This window comes from Trichomycterus rosablanca, chromosome 26, assembly GCF_030014385.1.
Source record: "Trichomycterus rosablanca isolate fTriRos1 chromosome 26, fTriRos1.hap1, whole genome shotgun sequence".
Taxonomy (NCBI): Eukaryota; Metazoa; Chordata; class Actinopteri; order Siluriformes; family Trichomycteridae; genus Trichomycterus; species Trichomycterus rosablanca.
The window spans coordinates 4,391,449-4,412,921 of NC_086013.1; the positions used below are offsets into that span (position 1 = coordinate 4,391,449).

The window sequence follows — 21,473 nt, forward strand, 5'->3', positions numbered from 1 at the left end:
CTTTACTATAAAATTATTAAAATTTTACTATCAAAATATTACACCTTATTAAATCAATGCACAAATATTCTATGTGACTGACATGGGCCCTAAAAATGTATCAACAATAATATAATTTTTTTCTATTTACATATTTCTATTCACAGAATATTCTTCCCTTCTATTTACATGAAATGGTTTGGTTTGCCCTTAATGTTATGCACAGTGTTGCATGCATGTCTGCACAGTGTTACACTTTCAGGAATGGGGTGGTGGGGCACAATGTGATATACTGTCAATTGGCCTAAAATCCTTGGTAGTGACCCTGGGCATGGGGAATTGGAAATGACTAAATTGGGAAGAGAAAAATGACAACCTTATTCTAAAGATAAGAATTTACTCTTGAATGTATTCGCTACATTGACAAATTACAGCTTCATTGTTTAATATTTATTCATTAACATTGACACTAAATAAGACTCAATAGACAATGAATGAAGTAAATTGTTAAATTATTGTGATTTTATTTATTTACTTATTTATTTTGCTTTATTATTCCATTTGTTTTAATTAAAATATTACAATCATTACTATTAGCATTATTATATAAATTCATTTTTTTATAATTATTTAACAATTGCTGTTTAGTTTCTGTTTTGAAACCGCTGTTGAATAAGTAGTACAAGTTGCGCATGCGCATCTCGTTTGTTGCTGTGCTGATCTTTGGCGGTGTATAATGTTTCTCTTGCTCCGCCTCCCCTCGTTCACCAGAATAAAGAAAACCAGGAGAGTAAAAGGCATCAGTGCAGCTACAGTACACTCTCCAGTCTCCATCAGTTAATCTGGTCCACATAAAACCCCGATACAACCGTCGAAATGGGAGTTAAAATCCATGTCATCTACTGGTAAGTTCACTGCAGAGCCATTTATAGTGTAACAACAGAAATAGACAAAGACTCTTTAAATATAGATGCGCGTTAATGCAGCCAATAAAGACATATTTAGCTTATCTTAGTGTAAATATAAATAACATTAAACCATCTTTAAATGATATTTGTTTAAAGTTTATTTTAAGAAAAACGAACGAATTCTTATGCAAGAATCTTCCTCTTTATGTGGCATTAGCGACTGCACAACACAAGCACCCTGGCTGTGTTCCAAATTTACCCACAGAAGTGTGTTCTGTTCACTACGCAGTACAGATTATAAGTGCTTGTACAGCCTACGTAGTGCACTGCGTAGTGCACAAAGCTGCATTTGTAGTTGCACATTGTGATTAAGGAACATCTAGTTTAGGCACTAGGTATTCTATTCAGAAACACTTTTATTTCATTTTAATTTTATTTAGTGACAATTGAATAATGAAAATACTATTTGTTAGCTATAAATGTTGAGAATAATTAAACTAAAGCAGTTTAACTAAAAAGTTTTGGTTTCTGTTTTTACGTTATGCAATACACCATAGAGTTTGGTGGACAGTGATAGCCTGTTGTGTAGAGCTGTGGGTTGCCAAACAGAAGGCTGTGAGTTTGAATCCCAGCTCTGCCATGTAGCCACTGTTGGGCCCTTGTGCAAGGCCCTTAACCCTCTCGGTTTGTACAGTACACTTGACAATTAAAGGATTTCCATCTGCCCTAGATTATCCTAATGATGCATTTGACATGTTGATACAAAGTCAAATACCTAAATCTGCACTGAGGCAAACTGTCCCTATTTATGTCCCTAGCAGAAGTGTTCAAATGAGGGTGTATTTTCTGTTTTTTCTTCTAGCTCAAAGTCAGAAATTCCAATTCTGGCAAAGTGACAAAGGATATGGAGCAATAATGGGCTACAGTCAGTAATTTATACCCCCAAAGGGAATAGAAATTTTAGCTGTAGGTCACAAACATGACTTAACCTGATACAGTGAAAGTGTATCATCCTGTGCAGAAATCCTGGAATTGTTTAGTGTTGTTTGCTACATATTTGATTTGATATAACAAATTTGATAGGCTATACACTAATATAACAATATTAATTAGTAATTGTATTTTATCCCTTCAGTGGTGGATGAGGGTACAGGCCCAAGGTAAGTACTGTATTCTTTTTACATCCCAGCCCATAGTTCCTGTATTTCTGGCTACACCTGCCTTACTACTGTCTATTTTTATTGTTTATTATGTTATTTACAGTTCACCAAGCTCAAGACGTTGCTTGAGGATGAATTTCCAGGCGACCTTGACGTTGTAAGTCATTCCATCATGTGTGTTTTGCACTTGTAATAGCTGTAATTAGACACACTGTTTTAACTTTAAATCTGGTGTCAGTTGGTTTTTAATAGCTAAAATTGATCCAGTAAAAAGCATGATGTACAATTTGGTTGAAAAAAGTGGGGTGTTTGTGTGGTACAGCATTCTAATGTGCTATTCGACCTTGGATCACCACAGACACAATTGGTCATTTCTGAGAGAGGTGGGGATGGTTAGTGAGTTTTTCAGGTATTTCAGGCATAAGTAAGAGTGGTGGAGAGTTCTAGAAAGCATAGTGTGATCCTCCTTTGTGCTAGAGATCTCATTTTGGGGATCTGCCACTGGCCAGTATAAAGAAGCAGTCAGTGTCTTCACGCATGATGGGGAACGTGTGTACTAGTCTGCTTGTCCAGTGTGGGTTTGGAACTTTGTTAGAAAAATTGCAATAGTGAGTTGGATAGTAGCTAATTTGGGGAGCAATTACTATTAAAATAAGTAAACGTATTAATTAAAATGTTTAGAACTAGAGAATTGATTGTATGATGCAGCTGCATCAATTTACAAATTAAATATAGGGGGAAAAAATCAACCCACGGTCTGGATTTACTCTTTGCTGTATGTGAAAAATGAATTTATCACAAAGGCAAATCATGAGGTCTTTGCTTATAATGTAAACCCAATTTTAAGGTATCCGGTGTTAGAATATGTGTTAGAATAACATAAGGAAAGTCCAACATTCGTGCTTCAGTCATATTGGAAGCAAAAACAGGATTTGACTTGATCCCTGCGCCACCTGAAAATGCAAATAACGTTCTTACTTTGGATACCAATCTGCATTCTGCATGGAAGGTCACATGACCAGATATGCAAACCGACTCACTAATATTAAGCTTGTGCAGGTAGTCGGACACCGTCTGGGTTGGTATGACTTGGTATGAAGTCACAGCTGTCATTAATTTCTCTAAGATACATACATACAGGCTTTTCCACCACTTATTAGTTAAGCAGCTTGCCATATTACGGCAACCAGTTTTCATTTCTGCTCTGTCCCTTATCTATCTTTTTTTTCCGTTGTGGGCTGCAAATGTATTTGTGTTCTTTGTTTGTTCTTTTGTTTCTGTTAGTTTGGCCACCTTAGTTATTTCCCCATTACCGAATCAAATTATAAGAAGCAGTTTATTGAAATGCTTCATATGGATCATTATTGTTTTTAAGTCAGCATTTAATGTCTTAATAATTAGCGCTGTCTTTTTCTGACAGTCTAGTGAGAGCACACCCACAACAACTGGGTGGTTTGAGGTGGAGGTGAACGGCATGCTCGTCCACTCAAAGAAGGTGAGATGGTTTTAAGTGCAATTATGCCTGCAATGCATTTCTCAAGGATCTGAAATATTAAGCACGTTATGATTACCCAAGTACGGCACAGTGGGTATCGCTGTCGCCTCACCCTGGGGTTGGTCATGTTTGTGTGGAGTCTGCATGTTCTGTTGGCTATATACACAGTACAGCATGGCACACTAGCTTTATTAATCTTATGAAAACTACAACAAGTAAATATTAGTAAGTATATTTAACATGCTGTATATTATGTACAAATGTGAGCTGGTTTAACAGGACCGTATACCAATAGCTTCTGTTATTCTGGTTTTGCAGAATGGGGATGGCTTTGTGGACAGCGATGTGAAAATGGCTAAAATCGTAAGGGCTATAGAGGGGGCCCTGGGCAAGTGAGCCTGCCCTGACGTTGGAGGTAACCTTGCATTATTGTTTGATATATTTTATTTAATTTGAAGCATGATGCATACACTATACACCTTATTTTCCCAAATCCAAATCAGTTAAAGTACACTGTTGAGCCAAAACATTAAAACCACCCCAAAAAATGTGCATGCCAATGTCTATTTCATAAAAATAAATGTTTTAAAACTGAGTTTTAAGACCTGAGAGACTTTGATAATGGGTAAATATAAAACAGGCAGTTTTGGTGAGTACCCACAGACAGTGGTCGTAGGAGGTGCAGGCCCATGGTTCAGTTTATGCTTATTATTAATGTATTAACAACATTGTGTGTAAATCTGATGTGGATATATGCATATATATTATATAAGCACATATATGCCGGTTATTTAATTCCTCTTGTTCTATCCATTTTCTTTTCTGCCTCTTTCCTCAGTTTGTTAGTCTCTGTCTGTTAACCTCCCTGGCAGTGCAACAATGATGGTGACTTCCGAAGTGTCCTTGGCACGGACGTTACTTGATGCCTACCGCATTTCCATGGAGGAGGCTCTCGGAGTAGACAAACTCCAGATGTAAAAGGGTTTTACGTAATACTTAAGATAAAGATGCAGCAAAATTTGTTTACCTTTGTTTCTAAAATGTTTTTTGCGTAACTTTTTTGAAATGCACAATATGCAACAGTAAAATTTGGGTTGTACTGGATGAATTAATAAAAGGAAATACTGAGAGGAAATCATTTGTTGTTCTGATATTTAATTATGTTAGACCAAATGAAATGCACACTATATGAATAATCTTTTTAATTATTGAGTTTGGGTGAATTGGCGTCCTGTCCGGGTGTATTACTGCATGTCTTGGGGGGAGAATGTGTGTTGCTCATCAGTAGCCTTACAATGGACTGACACCCTGCCCAGAGTATTTCTGCCTAAATATCAGTGTTACCTGGTGGAACTGACTAACACGGTAATAACATGGTAGTGTGTTGAACGAACATGAGGCTATTAGGTGCAGCAGTGTTGTTGGGTGTGTGTGTGTGTGTGTTTGCACTGTAATGGACTGGCGACCTGTCCATGTCCAGGGTGTTTCCTATCTTTGGTCCAGTCAATCGCACCCACTGTGACCCTGAATAAGTTAAAGCAGGTGGTAAAGCAGACAATAAATGAATTAATTATTCCTTCACTATCGCGCATGCGCGTTTATAACTATCGCTTTCCTGTTAGATTCTAAAGGCAGTCTGTCAATAATAAAAATGATCTTCATTTTATCAAATGTTTTAAGCCAACATTTTTAACTCTACACTTAAAATACAAATATAAGTATTGATATGTGAGTATATGTTAATACATTTTAAAGATAAAGAAAAACATAAAATTATGCGAGCTAATATTGTATACGCAGTTCTAGGCTGCCATCCAGTGGATACATTTCGTATTTTATCCTAATATACAAACATAATTTCTGTCCACTTTTAAATTGTTATTTAAATTATTACAAAATTATGCAAAGCCAGTAACACATGTTCTATTGAAACGTCTATTTGCCGACAGTTTTCCCAGAGCCAAGTCAAAAATCCAGGTTTAATCCTAAACGGCTTCCTCCTCCCGATGCTCCTGCACTACGTGTACCGAACAGTACTGTTCTTAACTGAATATGTAGTGCACTTCGTGTCTAAATTGATGTTATTTGGGATGCGCCCTGCAGAATTCCGGAAGCGATATGCCTTCACGACCAGCTGTGGAGCAAATGGGCCAAATTTCGGATTTGACGCTGTTCTGGAATTGACAGGAATGTTTTGGAGCTCGTTTAAAACCGGGCTTTATGAATGAAGGGACCCGGGAGGTTTCGAGATGTTGTCACTGAGCTGAGGAAGCATTCACAGCCAAAAAATGTCGTTTTTCAGGCGGAAAGGTAAGAAAGTGCACGGCTAACGTTAGCCAGGATGCTAGCAGGGAGAAGCTGAGGAGAAGCTGTGGCTAACGATGAGAGAAGGGCGGTTTGTTTATCTCTCAGTTAGGAATTTTATTTATTTACAACTGTCATTTACTCAAAATAAGTTGTTCTGACGCAAAATGTGTGTAAATTTAACAAACGGGGGTTAGTTCACAGGTGAATTGCACACATGCTAGCTTTGTCGCTAACTGAGATAACGTTGGCACACTATACCAATAGCAGTGATGTTATTTATGGCGCATTAGATATTAATATTATTATTACTATTGTCTCCTGTATCTGCATTCTTTAAAAAATAAAACATAATGTTTAGCTACCCAGATAATAACCTGCACCTATGAGAGCATCTTCTCTTCTATACACTGTTGATAATCATTGACATTATTTAAGCTTTAATATACTTTGTATATAACATACAATATATGGCCAAAAATATTTGGACATCTGACCATGAGCTTGTTATGACCTCTATGTGATTTCTTTTTGTAGCTATAACAACAGCCACTCTTCTAAAAAAAAAAAAGGCTTCTCACAAGACTTTGAAGTATGTCTGTGGGAATTTGTGCCCTTTCAGTCAAAGAGCATTTGTATGGCTGGGTTATGATGTTGCTCACAAAAGCCTCAATTGATGCTTTAAACTAAGCTTTCCTAAGTCTTTATAGACCTTGCTTTTCGCACAGGGGTACAGTCATGCTGGGATGGAAAAGGACCTTCCCTAAACTGTTGCTGCAAAGTTGAATGCTGTAATTAGGGGGGTGGGGGGGTGTCCCAACCCCCCCCCAATGCTTTTGTCCATATAGTGTATGTCTATACTGTATGTATCTGACTGTTGACCTTTGGATCGGGGACAGTGGTAGCCTAGTGGTTAGAGCTTTGAGCTATCAACTGAAAGGTTGAGAGTTCGAATCCCAGCTCTGCCACTGGTGGGCCCTTGAGCAAGGCCCTTAACCCTCTCTGCTCCTCTGTATATGTATATATGACAAATAAAGGCGTTCTATTCTATTCTATTCTATTAGCTCCTCGAATCATATAGTTCTAGATATACAATAACTGACTGTTAATTCCATTATTTATGCATTCATCCGTGTTCTTGAGCAACAGTTTTATTTCAATCAGGCTCGATCCATTCAGAAACGCTGCGTCATCAAGCACTACACACTTACCAACTGGGATGATATGTATTAGAAAAACCCTCATGGACAATGGGAGAACCTGCCAAACCACTGTGCTGCACTGCCCATGTGATGCAATTCAGCCAGGAATCCTCTTGCCCACTCATTAGTAATTAGGATTAAACAGCGGTCATAGTAATATGTACACATAATTTTTTTTAATGGTGGGTTAATGGGTAGCACTGTCGCCTCACAGCAAGAACATCCTTGGTACGATTGCAGGTGGAGTGACCTGGGTCCTTTCTGTGCGGAGTTTGCACGTTCTCCCCTTGTCTGCGTGCTCAGGTTTTCTTCCCACGAGACTCAAAATTGTCCATGACTGTGTTTGACATTAAACGTAACCAAAGTGTAAAAAATGACGTTAAAATCCTAATAAATAAATAGTGGATGTTCTAGTTTCCAAAAAACACTGCTGCACCTCATCATTACACCGTTATGTCATCACCGTATCACTGTCACAGTAATTAAATACCTACAAACTGCATATATAGGTGTAACCCATAAAATAGCCATTACTGGTATGTACAAAGTAGACCTGTGGACCTATTAAACTTGCAACTGAAAGCATTTGCAATCCAAATCACTGTCTGTCATCCAGTCATTGAACCCTTCCCCAATTGACCGGTCTTTCTTTCTGTGATCAGACAAGTATGTCAAGAAGCTGAGAATGTTCATCTATAATGAATTGAATTGCTGTTTATACGTCACACTATTTGCATACCGATTTTAAAGCTCAAGGCACACCAAGCTTCCACGTAGGAGCGTACCGACTGAGATTTAATACAGTGCGGTCAATTAAAACGTTGGCTTCTGAAGACCCCACCCACTTGGTCCGGTCATTTCCCCATCCAGCAGACACGGTGGCCAGTTTTCTGTTGCAGAGTCTGCTGCAGGCGCTGCCAATTGTGCCCGCTGGATGGCGCCCGGACGACCGGTAGCAGAGCCGAGATTCCAAGTCTTGTGCCAAGTTCACACTACACGACTTTCTGATCTGCCGGGTCGCTGTATATTTCACACTACACGACCTATCACCAACTGGAATCGCAGGCGAGCTTCTCTGCTCTCCCAAATATCGTTTTGTCGTGAAAACAAACGCGAGAAGTGAGGAAAGGTTTAATGATACCACGTCCGAAAATGCACGTCGACAAGTAGCGAGCAATTAAAGTTTGTGCGCGTAAAAACAAAGAGAAAAAATAAATGAATCTTAGTGGATTTTGCTTGGATTGCTCTATAGTGAGTTGGAGGTTAATAAATATTTTTTGCAATTCAACGTTGGTGGTTTGTAGAGAACGATCAGGTCAGAAATACTGTAAAACTTGTGTGTATTATGATATAAACTGTATTAAGACCCTGTACAGCCACACTCCTCCCCTGCGTTTCTCCTCACGCTGTATCCTGCGTTCTCATTGGCTGTTCGACATAGCACTCATTGCCAGTTGTGCAACTCGGATTGAGATATCTGACATGCTAGAAATCTCGATCCGGTCGGGTCGAGTTGTTGGGTAGTTCACACTTAGCGATTGAGAGCCGAGTTTCGATCGCAGAGCAAACGCCGAGCCCGAATCGGGGCAAAAGTCGTGTAGTGTGAACTAGGCATTACTGATTTTTAACAATGTCATGTTCATGTAACATACTAAAAAAGGCCTAGCCTTTTATGAGGTTGGATGGGCGAGGACGTTCCACCTTGCCTCCAGCAGTTCAATAATAATGCTGCTAGGTGTTAAGGTAACACACCCTCTACGGTGCATAAAATTATCAAAAGATTCCAGGTATCCCAAGAATTGGCTATGCATAAAAGGCAAGGCTGAAATAAGCCAGTATATGGTTTTAAAATTGCTGGGTAAGGCCCTTAGCCCTCTCTGCTCTAGGGGCACCATACAATGCGATGTATATGTATGTATGACATGTAAAGGAATTCTATTCTATTCTATTCTATTCTATTCTGTTATTAACCTGGTATTCGTTAAGCCACCTTACAGTGTAAACTTGTATAGAGAAACATACAGGTTACAGTCAGTAATTGTATACCCACATAATCTAATTTCTGATTTTGTGGGTCCGCAGCTAAAGGAAAGGAACCCGAGAAGGCAGTAGATCCTAAAGCTGGCCGAGGTGAGTACGTTAACAGGATGATTTTCATATTTGACGTGTATCGCCTTGGTGTAACGAGCGTTAATATAACACACTGTCATTGTATTCTGTTAGTGTTCATGCCCTTATTCTTCCCCAGTAGTTTTTCACATCGCAGCGATCACCAGGGGCTAAAATTATTTATAGAATTTATACCCGACAGTGAGGTTTTGACAGTAAGTTCTAGTTATATGTCACGGACAGGATGGGGTGGAGGATCAGATAAAAGCTCGGAGTGCTTCTGCAGCTTCCTTCACTGATATGAGAATCGGTAATCACGTTCACCGCTCGTCTGCACGGCCGCAGGGCTTCGGACGCCGTGATCCTTCCTTTCACAGAGCCGCAAGAGCTGTGATCAGAATTCCAGTTCCAGGACCTCTGTGTATGAAATGTGTTTGCGGGTTTCCTCCGGGCGCTCCGGTTTTCTCCCACACGTCCAAAGACGTGCAGTCAGGCTATTTGGAGATACAGCTGTAAAACACACGCTGTTCACCAGAGCTGAGATCTCGAATACATCGTGGCTACATGAACAACGATTGGCCTGTTGTTCAGATAGGGGCGGGATTAAGCCGGATGGGGACTCTCTCTCTCTCTCTCTCTCAGACTAGTGCGATTACGACCTCTGCTGGCCGGTCGGTGGCGCCTGCACGGAGATGGGGAAGGAGTGCGGTAGAGGGTGTGGCCCTCCGTACACAGCGCTGTACTGCACTCATCAAGTGTAGGTGATAAGATGTTCGATCGCTGTGCACGTGTCGGAGGGAGCGTGGAGCAGCGTTCTCGTTCTCCCCAATCAGGAGCAGGGACCAGCATTAGTGAGGGGATGATTGACAGGTAAAAATTGGATGCGCTAGTGGGAGAAAAAGGGGTAAAATAATAATAATAATAATAATAATAAATTGCCCTGTGTGTGTGTGTGTGTGTGTGTGTGCCCTGTGATGGACTGGCAACCCGTCCCGGGTGTTTCGTGCCTTTCGTACAATGAACTGGACCCACAGTGACCCTGACCACCGGTGCTGAACCGAACACTAAGCCATTGTGTTTTACCAGTGAAGAAATATTATCTAGTCTGGGTGGCTTGATGTAAGATTTCGGGGCGGCACTCAGGCCTCACAGCAAGAAGGTCCTGGGTTCGATTCCCACGTGGAGCGTCCGGGTCCTTTCTGGGTGGAGTTTGCATGTTCTCCCCGTGTCTGCGCGGGTTTGTCCGTGACTGTGTTTGATATTAAAGACTTGAACTGACGAATAAATACTCAAATAAATTCCATAAGATTTCGGAGTGTGACTGTGGGGATTCAGTCAGAAGAGCATTTGTGAGGTCCAGCACCAATGGCCTGGCTTGTGACCAGGACTTTTTGCAGCCTGGTGGAATTCCTCCACACCACACAGGGAATGTTAACAGTCGCTGTAACCGTATGCCATCACATAAGAACTTGCAGGTCATTGGTTTTAGTCCCACTATTTTATCAGCACTGACTTTGTTTGTTTGTTTGTTTATTTCCTCCCTAGCGGGCGGTACCGTGTTTCCCAACTCCCCTTCACGGAATCACCATGCCATCTTTGAGGCAGCCGGTCCCAGCCATGTTGCTATCAGTGCCATCTCGGCCAACATGGACTCGTTCGCCCGCGGGCGCACCGCCATCCTCAAGAAGCAGCCCAGCCACATGGAGGCAGCCCACTTCGGAGACCTGGGTACGTCGATGTTACACACAACATTTAATCAGTACTCTCTGTTTTGAAGTACGTCTGTGGGAATCTGTAAAGTACGTCTGTGGGAATTTGTGCTCACGGGATTTTGAAGTACGTCTGTGGGAATCTGTGCTCACAGGATTTTGAAGTACGTCTGTGGGAATCTGTGCTCACGGGATTTTGAAGTACGTCTGTGGGAATCTGTGCTCACAGGATTTTGAAGTTCGTCTGTGGGAATTTGTGCTCACAGGATTTTGAAGTTCGTCTGTGGGAATTTGTGCTCACAGGATTTTGAAGTATGTCTGTGGGAATTTGTGCTCACAGGATTTTGAAGTACGTCTGTGAGAATCTGCTCACAGGATTTTGAAGTTCGTCTGTGGGAATCTGTGCTCACAGGATTTTGAAGTACGTCTGTGGGAATTTGTGCTCACAGGGTTGTGAAGTACGTCTGTGGGAATGTGTGCTCACAGGATTTTGAAGTACGTCTGTGGGAATTTGTGCTCGCAGGATTTTGAAGTTCGTCTGTGGGAATTTGTGCTCACAGGATTTTGAAGTACGTCTGTGGGAATTTGTGCTCACAGGGTTGTGAAGTACGTCTGTGGGAATTTGTGCTCACAGGATTTTGAAGTACGTCTGTGGGAATCTGTGCTCACAGGATTTTGAAGTACGTCTGTGGGAATTTGTGCTCGCAGGATTTTGAAGTTCGTCTGTGGGAATCTGTGCTCACAGGATTTTGAAGTACGTCTGTGGGAATCTGTGCTCACAGGATTTTGAAGTACGTCTGTGAGAATCTGCTCACAGGATTTTGAAGTACGTCTGTGGGAATCTGTGCTCACAGGATTGTAAAGTACGTCTGTGGGAATCTGTGCTCACAGGATTTTGAAGTACGTCTGTGGGAATCTGTGCTCACAGGATTGTGAAGTACGTCTGTGGGAATTTGTGCTCACAGGATTTTGAAGTACGTCTGTGGGAATTTGTGCTCACGGTTGTGAAGTACGTCTGTGGGAATTTGTGCTCACAGGATTTTGAAGTTCGTCTGTGGGAATTTGTGCTCACAGGATTTTGAAGTACGTCTGTGGGAATTTGTGCTCACAGGATTTTGAAGTATGTCTGTGGGAATTTGTGCTCACAGGATTTTGAAGTACGTCTGTGGGAATTTGTGCTCACAGGGTTGTGAAGTACGTCTGTGGGAATTTGTGCTCACAGGATTTTGAAGTACGTCTGTGGGAATCTGTGCTCACAGGATTTTGAAGTACGTCTGTGGGAATTTGTGCTCGCAGGATTTTGAAGTTCGTCTGTGGGAATCTGTGCTCACAGGATTTTGAAGTACGTCTGTGGGAATCTGTGCTCACAGGATTTTGAAGTACGTCTGTGAGAATCTGCTCACAGGATTTTGAAGTACGTCTGTGGGAATCTGTGCTCACAGGATTGTAAAGTACGTCTGTGGGAATCTGTGCTCACAGGATTTTGAAGTACGTCTGTGGGAATCTGTGCTCACAGGATTGTGAAGTACGTCTGTGGGAATTTGTGCTCACAGGATTTTGAAGTACGTCTGTGGGAATTTGTGCTCACGGTTGTGAAGTACGTCTGTGGGAATTTGTGCTCACAGGATTTTGAAGTACGTCTGTGGGAATTTGTGCTCACAGGATTTTGAAGTACGTCTGTGGGAATTTGTGCTCACAGGATTTTGAAGTACGTCTGTGGGAATTTGTGCTCACAGGGTTGTGAAGTACGTCTGTGGGAATTTGTGCTCACAGGATTTTGAAGTTCGTCTGTGGGAATTTGTGCTCACGGGATTTTGAAGTACGTCTGTGGGAATTTGTGCTCACAGGATTTTGAAGTACGTCTGTGAGAATCTGCTCACAGGATTTTGAAGTACGTCTGTGGGAATCTGTGCTCACAGGATTTTGAAGTACGTCTGTGGGAATTTGTGCTCACAGGATTTTAAAGTACGTCTGTGGGAATCTGTGCTCACAGGATTTTGAAGTACGTCTGTGGGAATTTGTGCTCACAGGGTTGTGAAGTACGTCTGTGGGAATTTGTGCTCACAGGATTTTGAAGTACGTCTGTGGGAATTTGTGCTCACAGGATTGTAAAGTACGTCTGTGGGAATTTGTGCCCACAGGATTTTGAAGTACGTCTGTGGGAATTTGTGCTCACAGGGTTGTGAAGCACGTCTGTGGGAATTTGTGCTCACAGGATTTTGAAGTACGTCTGTGGGAATTTGTGCTCACAGGATTTTGAAGTACGTCTGTGGGAATTTGTGCTCACTGGATTTTGAAATACGTCTGTGGGAATTTGTGCTTACAGGATTGTAAAGTACGTCTGTGGGAATTTGTGCCCACAGGATTTTGAAGTACGTCTGTGGGAATTTGTGCTCACAGGATTTTGAAATACGTCTGTGGGAATTTGTGCTTACAGGATTGTAAAGTACGTCTGTGGGAATTTGTGCCCACAGAATTTTGAAGTACGTCTGTGGGAATTTGTGCTCACAGGGTTGTGAAGCACGTCTGTGGGAATTTGTGCTCACAGGATTTTGAAGTACGTCTGTGGGAATTTGTGCTCACAGGATTTTGAAGTACGTCTGTGGGAATCTGTGCCCACAGGATTTTGAAGTACGTCTGTGGGAATTTGTGCTCACAGGGTTGTGAAGCACGTCTGTGGGAATTTGTGCTCACAGGATTTTGAAATACGTCTGTGGGAATTTGTGCTTACAGGATTGTAAAGTACGTCTGTGGGAATTTGTGCTCACAGGATTGTGAAGTACGTCTGTGGGAATTTGTGCTCACAGGATTGTAAAGTACGTCTGTGGGAATTTGTGCCCATTCCGTCAATAGAGCATTTGTATGGCTGGGCACTGATGTTTCTCAAGAAAGCCTCAGTTGTTGTTCCAGTTCATTCCAGAGCTGTTTGGTGGGGCGGAGGTCAGGGCTCTGTGCAGATCACTGTGCTCTGTGCTCAGTTCTTGCTGGAACAGGAAAAGGCCTTCCCTAAACTCTTGCTGCATAGTGGGAAGCGTGTGATTTCCTTAATATCATATATTTATTCCAATCGTTAGCAAATTTTGTGGCTGAAACACGTGAATTCTAAAATTAGAAGGGGCGTCCCAATACTTTTGCCCATGTAGTGTATTTAGGAAGAAATCCTGATAAACTAATTTATAGAGTGAATGTTAAAAGGCGGCAGTAGTAGCTCAGTGCTTAAGGTACTTGGCTAGTAATCATGAGGTTGCTGGTTCAAGCCCCAGCTTCACCAAGTTGCCACTGTTGGGCCCCTGAGCAAGGCCCTCAACCCTCAATTGCTTAAACTGATATCAGTGGTAAAAGCTGACTTTCGAAGTGAATTTCCTGTCCGTCACTAAACCCTTCCAGCATTACTAATGCGCTGGTGCTGTGATGCACGTGTGTAAACATTTACATTTTCAGCATTTAGCAGATGCTTTTATCCAAATGCGACTTACAGTTGTGACAGTATACAGTCTAAGCAATTGAGGGTTAAGGGCCTTGCTCAAGGGCCCAACAGTTGCAACCTGGCAGAGGTGGGGCTTGAACCGGCAACCCTCTGATTACTAGTCCAGTACCTTAACCACTAGGCTACAGCTTGCCCTAAGATGCCTTAGAAAATGCTATTTTGACAGAATAATTGCTCAAGGGCCCAACAGTTGCAACCTGGCAGAGGTGGGGCTTGAACCGGCAACCCTCTGATTACTAGTCCAGTACCTTAACCACTAGGCTACAGCTTGCCCTAAGATGCCTTAGAAAATGCTATTTTGACAGAATAATTGCTCAAGGGCCCAACAGTTGCAACCTGGTAGAGGTGGGGCTTGAACCGGCAACCCTCTGATTACTAGTCCAGGACCTTAACCACTAGGCTACAGCTGTAAACAAAGGCTTCATTTCAAACAACTTCTCAAACACTACGCTCCTCTAACAAGATCATATTCACTCGTTCGACCTAGTGAGTGCGGGGTTGAATAAATGACAGGTCAGGGTCCCGGTGGGTCCGGCGACACAACCTGGTCCAGACAGGACGCCAATGTTTCCTGTCCTTCGTTCAATATATCGGCTCCACTGGTTAAAAAAGACAGTAAACCGTTGTGTTTTACCAATGAACGAATACGATCCTCTTAAGATTTTGGAGTGTGCCTGTGGGGATTCAGTCGAAAGAGGATTTGTGAGGTCCGTGGCTCTCGACCGACCTTTCAGTTTGTCCCAAAGTGGACATAAGGTAAGGGACGAGAAGCACGCCAATCCATCACACTGAACAAAACAGTACAGACGAGCAGAAAGGGCTTCAGCTTGACTGGATCACTGTATTGTTCAGTCGCCTCTTGACCGATTTGATTCCACAATGATCGTTTTATATCAGGGCTGGCATTGTTTTATTGTTTGTCTTCGACTCTCTACAGTCGGCCCGTGACCGTATGTTTGTATAAGCGGCGGAACTAGTGTTACAACCCTGAACAAAAGAACACGTCGAATTATGGAGGCGGCTACAAAAAAACTACCAGTTACATCGCAGGCTACGTCTCTGAGCCCAGGCTTTGTAAAGCACAGGTGTGTGTGTTCTCATCCCAATCCGAACGACCTCCCAGCTTGCCGTGTGCACCCAGACAGGGGTGCGGCTCTGTCATACTTGAAAGAGAAATCACTGCCCTATTAAGGTCTTTTGTCAGTCTAATGTCAGCAGGTGTAACAGGATTCCAGCTCCTGGATTGCGTAATAGTGGTGCAGAATAATGCAGTGTGAGTCAGGGTTGTGCATTTCTTGGTTGACCTTGCAGGGTAGTGCACACTGTAAAATGTCCTTCCTGGTTTTTAGTTGGTGTTTCTTTAGTGGTTATTTACATTTTAGTACCAGATTAGGGCTAAATGGAAAGCTTTTTAATGGGGTTTGATATTTTAATTGGGATTTCAGCTACAACAGAAAGTGAGACCAACCTACATTTTTACATTTTCGGCATTTAGCAGACATCTTTATCCAAAGCCACTTACGGTACTGTCACAATTAGGGATGTAACGATACACTCTACCCACGATGCGATACGATTCACGATACTGGGTTCACGATATGATTTTTTTTCCCCCGAGTTTCCTTTTATTATTTCTATAAAATTCGATAAAATAAATAAAAGAAAATACTCTATTTCTTTTATTTATCTAAGTAGTTAATGCCCTTTTATTTCTGAGGTAGGTACAAACTATGCGAAACAGTTTTGAATTAAGCTCAATTTGGCTGAAAATCCTCGAATTTGGCAACCGGGCGTATAGCGCCATTGACGTTCAACAAGTCACAATATACACTCTAAGCAATTGAGGGTTAAGAGCCTTGCTCAAGGACCCCGGCAGTGGTGGGTCTTGAACCAGCAACCTTCTGATAACCAGTCCAGTACCTTAACCACTACGCTGCAGTGCTTCTAACTTGTAACCATAGAAGAGATTCGACCAAACAAACCCTAGATATTAGGCGTCGCCACGGTGGATCTGGTCTGCATACTGGACTTGGTCTGGTTCCTGATGCAGGCCTCCTAAATTGATCTGGACCTGGGACCAGCTCTGAGAGCGCACTGACTAGGTTGTTTTGGAGGCCAAAAAATGATGATTGATATACACCGATCAGCCATAACATTAAAACCACCTCCTTGTTTCTACACACACTGTCTATTTTATCAGCTCCACTTACCATATAGAAGCACTTTGTAGTTCTACAATTACTGACTGTTGTCCATGTGTTTCTCTGCATGCTTTGTTAGCCCCCTTTCATGCTGTTCTTTCATGGTCAGGATTCTCCCAGGACCACTACAGAGCAGGTATTATTTAGGTGGTGGATCATTCTCAGCACTGCAGTGATACTGTGTATGTTAGTGTGTGTTGTGCTGGTATGAGTGGATAAGACACAGCAGCGCTGCTGGAGTTTTTTAAACACCTCATTGTCCCTGCTGGACTGAGAATAGTCCACCAACCAAAAAAATATCCAGCCAACAGCGCCCCGTGATGAAGGTCTAGAAGATGACCGACTCAAACAGCAGCAATAGATGAGCGATCGTCTCTGACTTTACATCTACAAGGTGGACCAACTAGGTAGGAGTGTCTAATAGAGTGGACAGTGAGTGGACACGGTATTTAAAAACTCCAGCAGCGCTGCTGTGTCTGATCCACTCATACCAGCACAACACACACTAACACACCACCACCATGTCAGTGTCACTGCAGGGCTGAGAATGATCCACCACCTGAATAATACCTGCTCTGTAGTGGTCTTGTGGAGGTCCTGACCATTGAAGAACAGGGTGAAAGCAGGCTAAAAAGTATGTAGAGAAACAGATGGACTACAGTCAGTAATTGTAGAACTACAAAGTGCTTTCATATGGTAAGTGGAGCTGATAAAATGGACAGTGAGTGTAGAAACAAAGAGGTGGTTTTAATGTTGGCCAGTTGCCCTTAAATTTGGTAGATTAGGTAAGGTACTGGACTAGTAATCAAAAGGTCGCTGGTTCAAACCCCACCACTGTTGGGACCTTGAGCAAGGCCCTTAACCTTCAATTGCTTAGACAATATACTGCCACAGTAGTCTGCTAATCCACTACTGCTGGGATTCAGGGTTTGCATCCCCAGTGCTATCGGCCTGCCGGGGGACAACATACAGACACAATTGGTCGTGGCACGTCGTGGTATTTCAAAATGAAGAAATGAAGTAACCTGGGATTTTCCACTTTCCATTCTAGGGTGCTCGAGCGTAAACTACCAGGCGCAGGAGACGCGCTCGCGTCTCTCCAAGACCGTAGACCAGGTGCTGCGCGACTCGGTGGCGCTGCCCTACTACCTGCACTTCTTGGAGTCGCGTTTAGCCGAACATCTGGCTCGCTTCTGGCTGGAGGCGGAAAGCTTCCGCTCCACCAGCTGGTCCCGCGTGCGCGCCCACAGCCTCAACTCGGTGAAGCACAGCTCCCTGGCCGAGGCCGCCTCCGCTCCGGGCGGTCCCACGTCTCCGGGCTCGTCGGGGTCGCCCGGCGCCAACCCGAGGGAGGACGAGGAAGAGGGGGATGGGGAAGCATTTAGTTCTCAGACTCCCTCCAGCCCAGGGGACAGTAATTCTCATTGTGGGGACGGTGCAAGGCAGGCGGACTCCGTCGATCACGAGGTGGGGCTGAGGTTAAGCCGACTCCCTTCGACTTCGTCCACCTCTTCCAGGACGGGAACTCCGGTCAAGGGTCAGACTGCCGGTGCGCTCCGGGAGCTGTCTGACAAGCTGATGAAGAGTGAGTACTGATTTTGATTTACCCTACTAAATTCACGGGAACGTGTGCTTCATTTTACGGACCATGTAGGGCCTTAGTGATAGTACAGTCAGTTTTGGAGTGCTTGGTGTCCAAAGTATTTGGACACTTGACTACAGGCTTGTTGGACATCCCATTCCAAAACCATTGGCAATAATATAGAAGTTGATCCAGCACCAATGTCCTACAAGAAGTCCTGGTAGCAATCGCCATTCCAATTCAACCCAAAGGTGCCATCTACTACACTTCCTTTGACAAATATGACCAGCCTAAAGGCCAGGAACACACCCTAGAGCTCAGTTGAGTCCACCATAAAGATAAAAGTACAGCCATACTACCAAGGTCAGGGTGTTTTTTTAGCATCAATACGAAACACAAAACAAAATATACTTCATTAATAAACAATGGTGGCAATCTGGTCCCACTGTGGTCTACATAATGGAATGTAAAGCCTCCACAAGGGGGCGTTCATGTACAAGTTTATTTAATTTTATGTACCTGCAGCGGGATAATCCGCTAGCACACCAGCGCCGAGATTCTAAACTCCCGGGTTCGAGTACCAGTCGGCTGGGCATCCTCTAGCAGACAAAATTGGCCTCCAGTCTGCTGGGTGGGAAAAGACCGGACTAAGGGGTGGGGTTACGAACGCTGTGTAAGGATCTTGGTTGCCCAGGGCGCCTGTACAGAAAGTAAAGGAGTGCACAGATGGGGGCGTGGCTCTCCGTACGTGAATCCAGCGAAGTATGGGTGAATCGGAGGGAGTTTGTGTCAGCCAGGACGCACCCTTGTTGGACACCGTTGGGTCCCCTGTGCAAAAAAAAAAACGGGAGAAAAGGGGGCTAAAATGCGACCCCCTTTTTACGACGCACTTGTGCGACCCGTTTTTTTTTTTTAGGGTTTGAAAGTACATGGCAGTGTCGGCACCAATTTCATCAGCGCAGTAGTGAACCTAAAGATAATGAACAGGAACCAGTACTGTATTTATTACCGTCCCAGAGCACTAACATGGTTCATAGACTTTACCATCACGTTTACACGACGACACCCTCGGCGTAACGACTCGGCGCGGCTTCGGGGCGTCGATAATAGCATCCTTTTGTGTTCGCTTCACCCGGCAGCAGAACCTCATGATGTATAAAATACCTCGCAGGGACTTTTATTGCGCTTTGTATGAGCGAAAACACCTGCAGGAGAGGCAGCGACTGAAGAAAGTCAATTGAGCTGAAAGCCTGGGGTGTCATCACGGAACAGGCAGACGCCGTCGGGCCCAGGGCTCTTAAACAGTCGGCCTTCAACGACCGAGCATAAAAACTAGCCAACCCTAAATCTGCATTTAAACGGGAATAGGAAAGCCGGCGGGGACGCAGTTAAGCTGAACATGGGCTGGCTTTGTGGTGCCCGTGGGGAATTAAAACGTAGCAGTCGTTCTTCTTCAGCTCTCTCCTCTGAACAGCTTAGGGCACGGTTTTTCAGACTTGTTTTGAAGCGACCCACATTTTGTACATGATTTTTACCGCGACACATGAAAACGCATCAAATTCATCAAACCAAATGACAAAACGAAATGCAGTAGAAACTGAGGTTAAAACCACCTCCTTGTTTCTACACTCAATGTCCACTTACCATATGGAAGCACTTTCTAGTTCTACAATTACTGACTGTAGTCCATCTGTTTCTCTGCATGCTTTGTTAGCCCCCTTTCACCCTGTTCTTCAATGGTCAGGACCCCCACAGGACCACCACAGAGCAGGTATTATTTAGGTGGTGGATCATTCTCAGCACTGCAGTCACACTGACATGGTGGTGGTGTGTTAGTGTGTGTTGAGTTTTTAAATACCGTGTCCACTCACTGTCCACTCTATTAGACACTCCTACCTAGTCGGTCCACCTTGTAGATGTAAAGCAAGAGACGATCGCTCATCTATTGCTGCTGTTTGAGTCGGTCATCTTCTAGACCTTCATCACTGCTCACAGGACGCTGCCCACGGGGCGCTGTTGGCTGGATGTTTTTGGATGGTGGACTATTCTCAGTCCAGCAGTGACAGTGAGGGGTTTAAAAACTCCATCAGCACTCATACCAGCACAACACACACTAACACACCACCACCATGTCAGTGCAGTGCTGAGAATGATCCACCACCCAAATAATACCTGCTCTGTAGTGGTCCTGTGGGGTCCTGACCATTGAAGAACAGCATGAAAGCGGGCTAACAAAGCATGCAGAGAAACAGATGGACTACAGTCAGTAATTGTAGAACTACAAAGTGCTTCTATATGGTAAGTGGAGCTGATAAAATGGACAGTGAGTGTAGAAACAAGGAGGTGGTTTTAATGTTATGACTGATTGGTGTAAATGTGTATGGTGGTCATATAGTGGGACTCAGTTTCTATTACTCTGAGTCTGAAGCAGTACTGGTGCATAACTAAGCATTAAAACTTGCAAAAATGAGGCATAAAACACAGAGAAAAAGGCAAGAACAAAGCGAGCCTCCCGACAAAATAAAGTTTATCACTCATGTAAACAAAGAGACGTGCGCCAACTAGTGGACGATTGCTGAACTACTGGACTCATTGGATTTGTTTCTCACTGGAATCTGTCCGGACATTCGGTTTTTCAGGTTTTGTCTGTTAAATCAGAAGTCCGTTAAATGGAGGTCTATTAAATCGAGGTTCCTCTGTATACTTAATTAATGAAAATGGTGTCAATTTGGTCCCACTGTGATTTACAAGGTGTAACACAAAGCCTCCACAAGGGGGCATTTTTTTATGTGCCTGTTAAAAACATTTTTTGGCTTGTTGGCTTGCGACACACCCAAGGGTCACGACCCAGGGTTTGAAAACTCTACTCTCTTCTGCTGTAGGTATAGAGAAGGACGCCGTCAACATTTTCACCAAGTACGTGTCTCCGGATGCAGTCAGGCCCATTCCCATCACCGAGCAGATGCGCAACGACATAGTTGGTAAGCTTCATATCCTACATAAAAAAACTACCTTGAATTTTATGGGTATACATTCACTGACTGTAAACCTATCTGTTGTCAGCCCCTTTACCCCATTTATCAATTGATAAACCCAGTAGGTCCATTCTCAGCCCTGCTATGACACTGGTAAGGTTAGTGTCATATACTTTTGATCGACACGGAGATGAAGTGTACAGCACAACAGATGGACTACAGTCAGTGATTGTATACCAACAAAGTGTATCTGTATAGTAGGTGTCACTTACAAAATACTCAATTCAGTCGTATGTCCTCCACTGCTGGAGACCCCTACCCTGACAGTGCAGGGCCGTACTCAGGACGCCCCCTCCAACACG

The 21,473-nt window shown here is 43.3% G+C and overlaps 2 protein-coding genes across 5 annotated transcripts in view; both read left to right on the forward strand.

Moving 5' to 3' along the window:
• Nucleotides 1-718: 718 nt before the first annotated feature.
• Nucleotides 719-4,680, forward strand: selenow1 (selenoprotein W, 1). Its single transcript, XM_062988930.1, has 6 exons — nucleotides 719-884; nucleotides 2,023-2,047; nucleotides 2,151-2,204; nucleotides 3,468-3,542; nucleotides 3,861-3,957; nucleotides 4,381-4,680. Exons 1-5 carry the CDS (start codon nucleotides 856-858, stop codon nucleotides 3,936-3,938), a joined length of 261 nt encoding a protein of 86 aa, XP_062845000.1. The 5' UTR covers nucleotides 719-855; the 3' UTR covers nucleotides 3,939-3,957; nucleotides 4,381-4,680.
• Nucleotides 4,681-5,704: 1,024 nt separating this feature from the next.
• akap10 (A kinase (PRKA) anchor protein 10) overlaps nucleotides 5,705-21,473 on the forward strand; it is a 28,655-nt gene continuing 12,886 nt past the window's right edge. For 2 of the 4 annotated variants that reach the window (XM_062988490.1, XM_062988491.1), the window contains exons 1-5: nucleotides 5,705-5,852; nucleotides 9,131-9,178; nucleotides 10,703-10,885; nucleotides 17,606-18,139; nucleotides 21,019-21,117. In XM_062988490.1, the coding sequence (XP_062844560.1) occupies nucleotides 5,831-5,852; nucleotides 9,131-9,178; nucleotides 10,703-10,885; nucleotides 17,606-18,139; nucleotides 21,019-21,117 (886 nt within the window). In that variant the 5' untranslated portion in view covers nucleotides 5,705-5,830. Of the gene's footprint in view, nucleotides 5,853-9,130; nucleotides 9,179-9,338; nucleotides 10,028-10,702; nucleotides 10,886-17,605; nucleotides 18,140-21,018; nucleotides 21,118-21,473 lie in introns of those variants that run through there. The other 2 variants (XM_062988493.1, XM_062988492.1) reach the window with 2 other exon arrangements.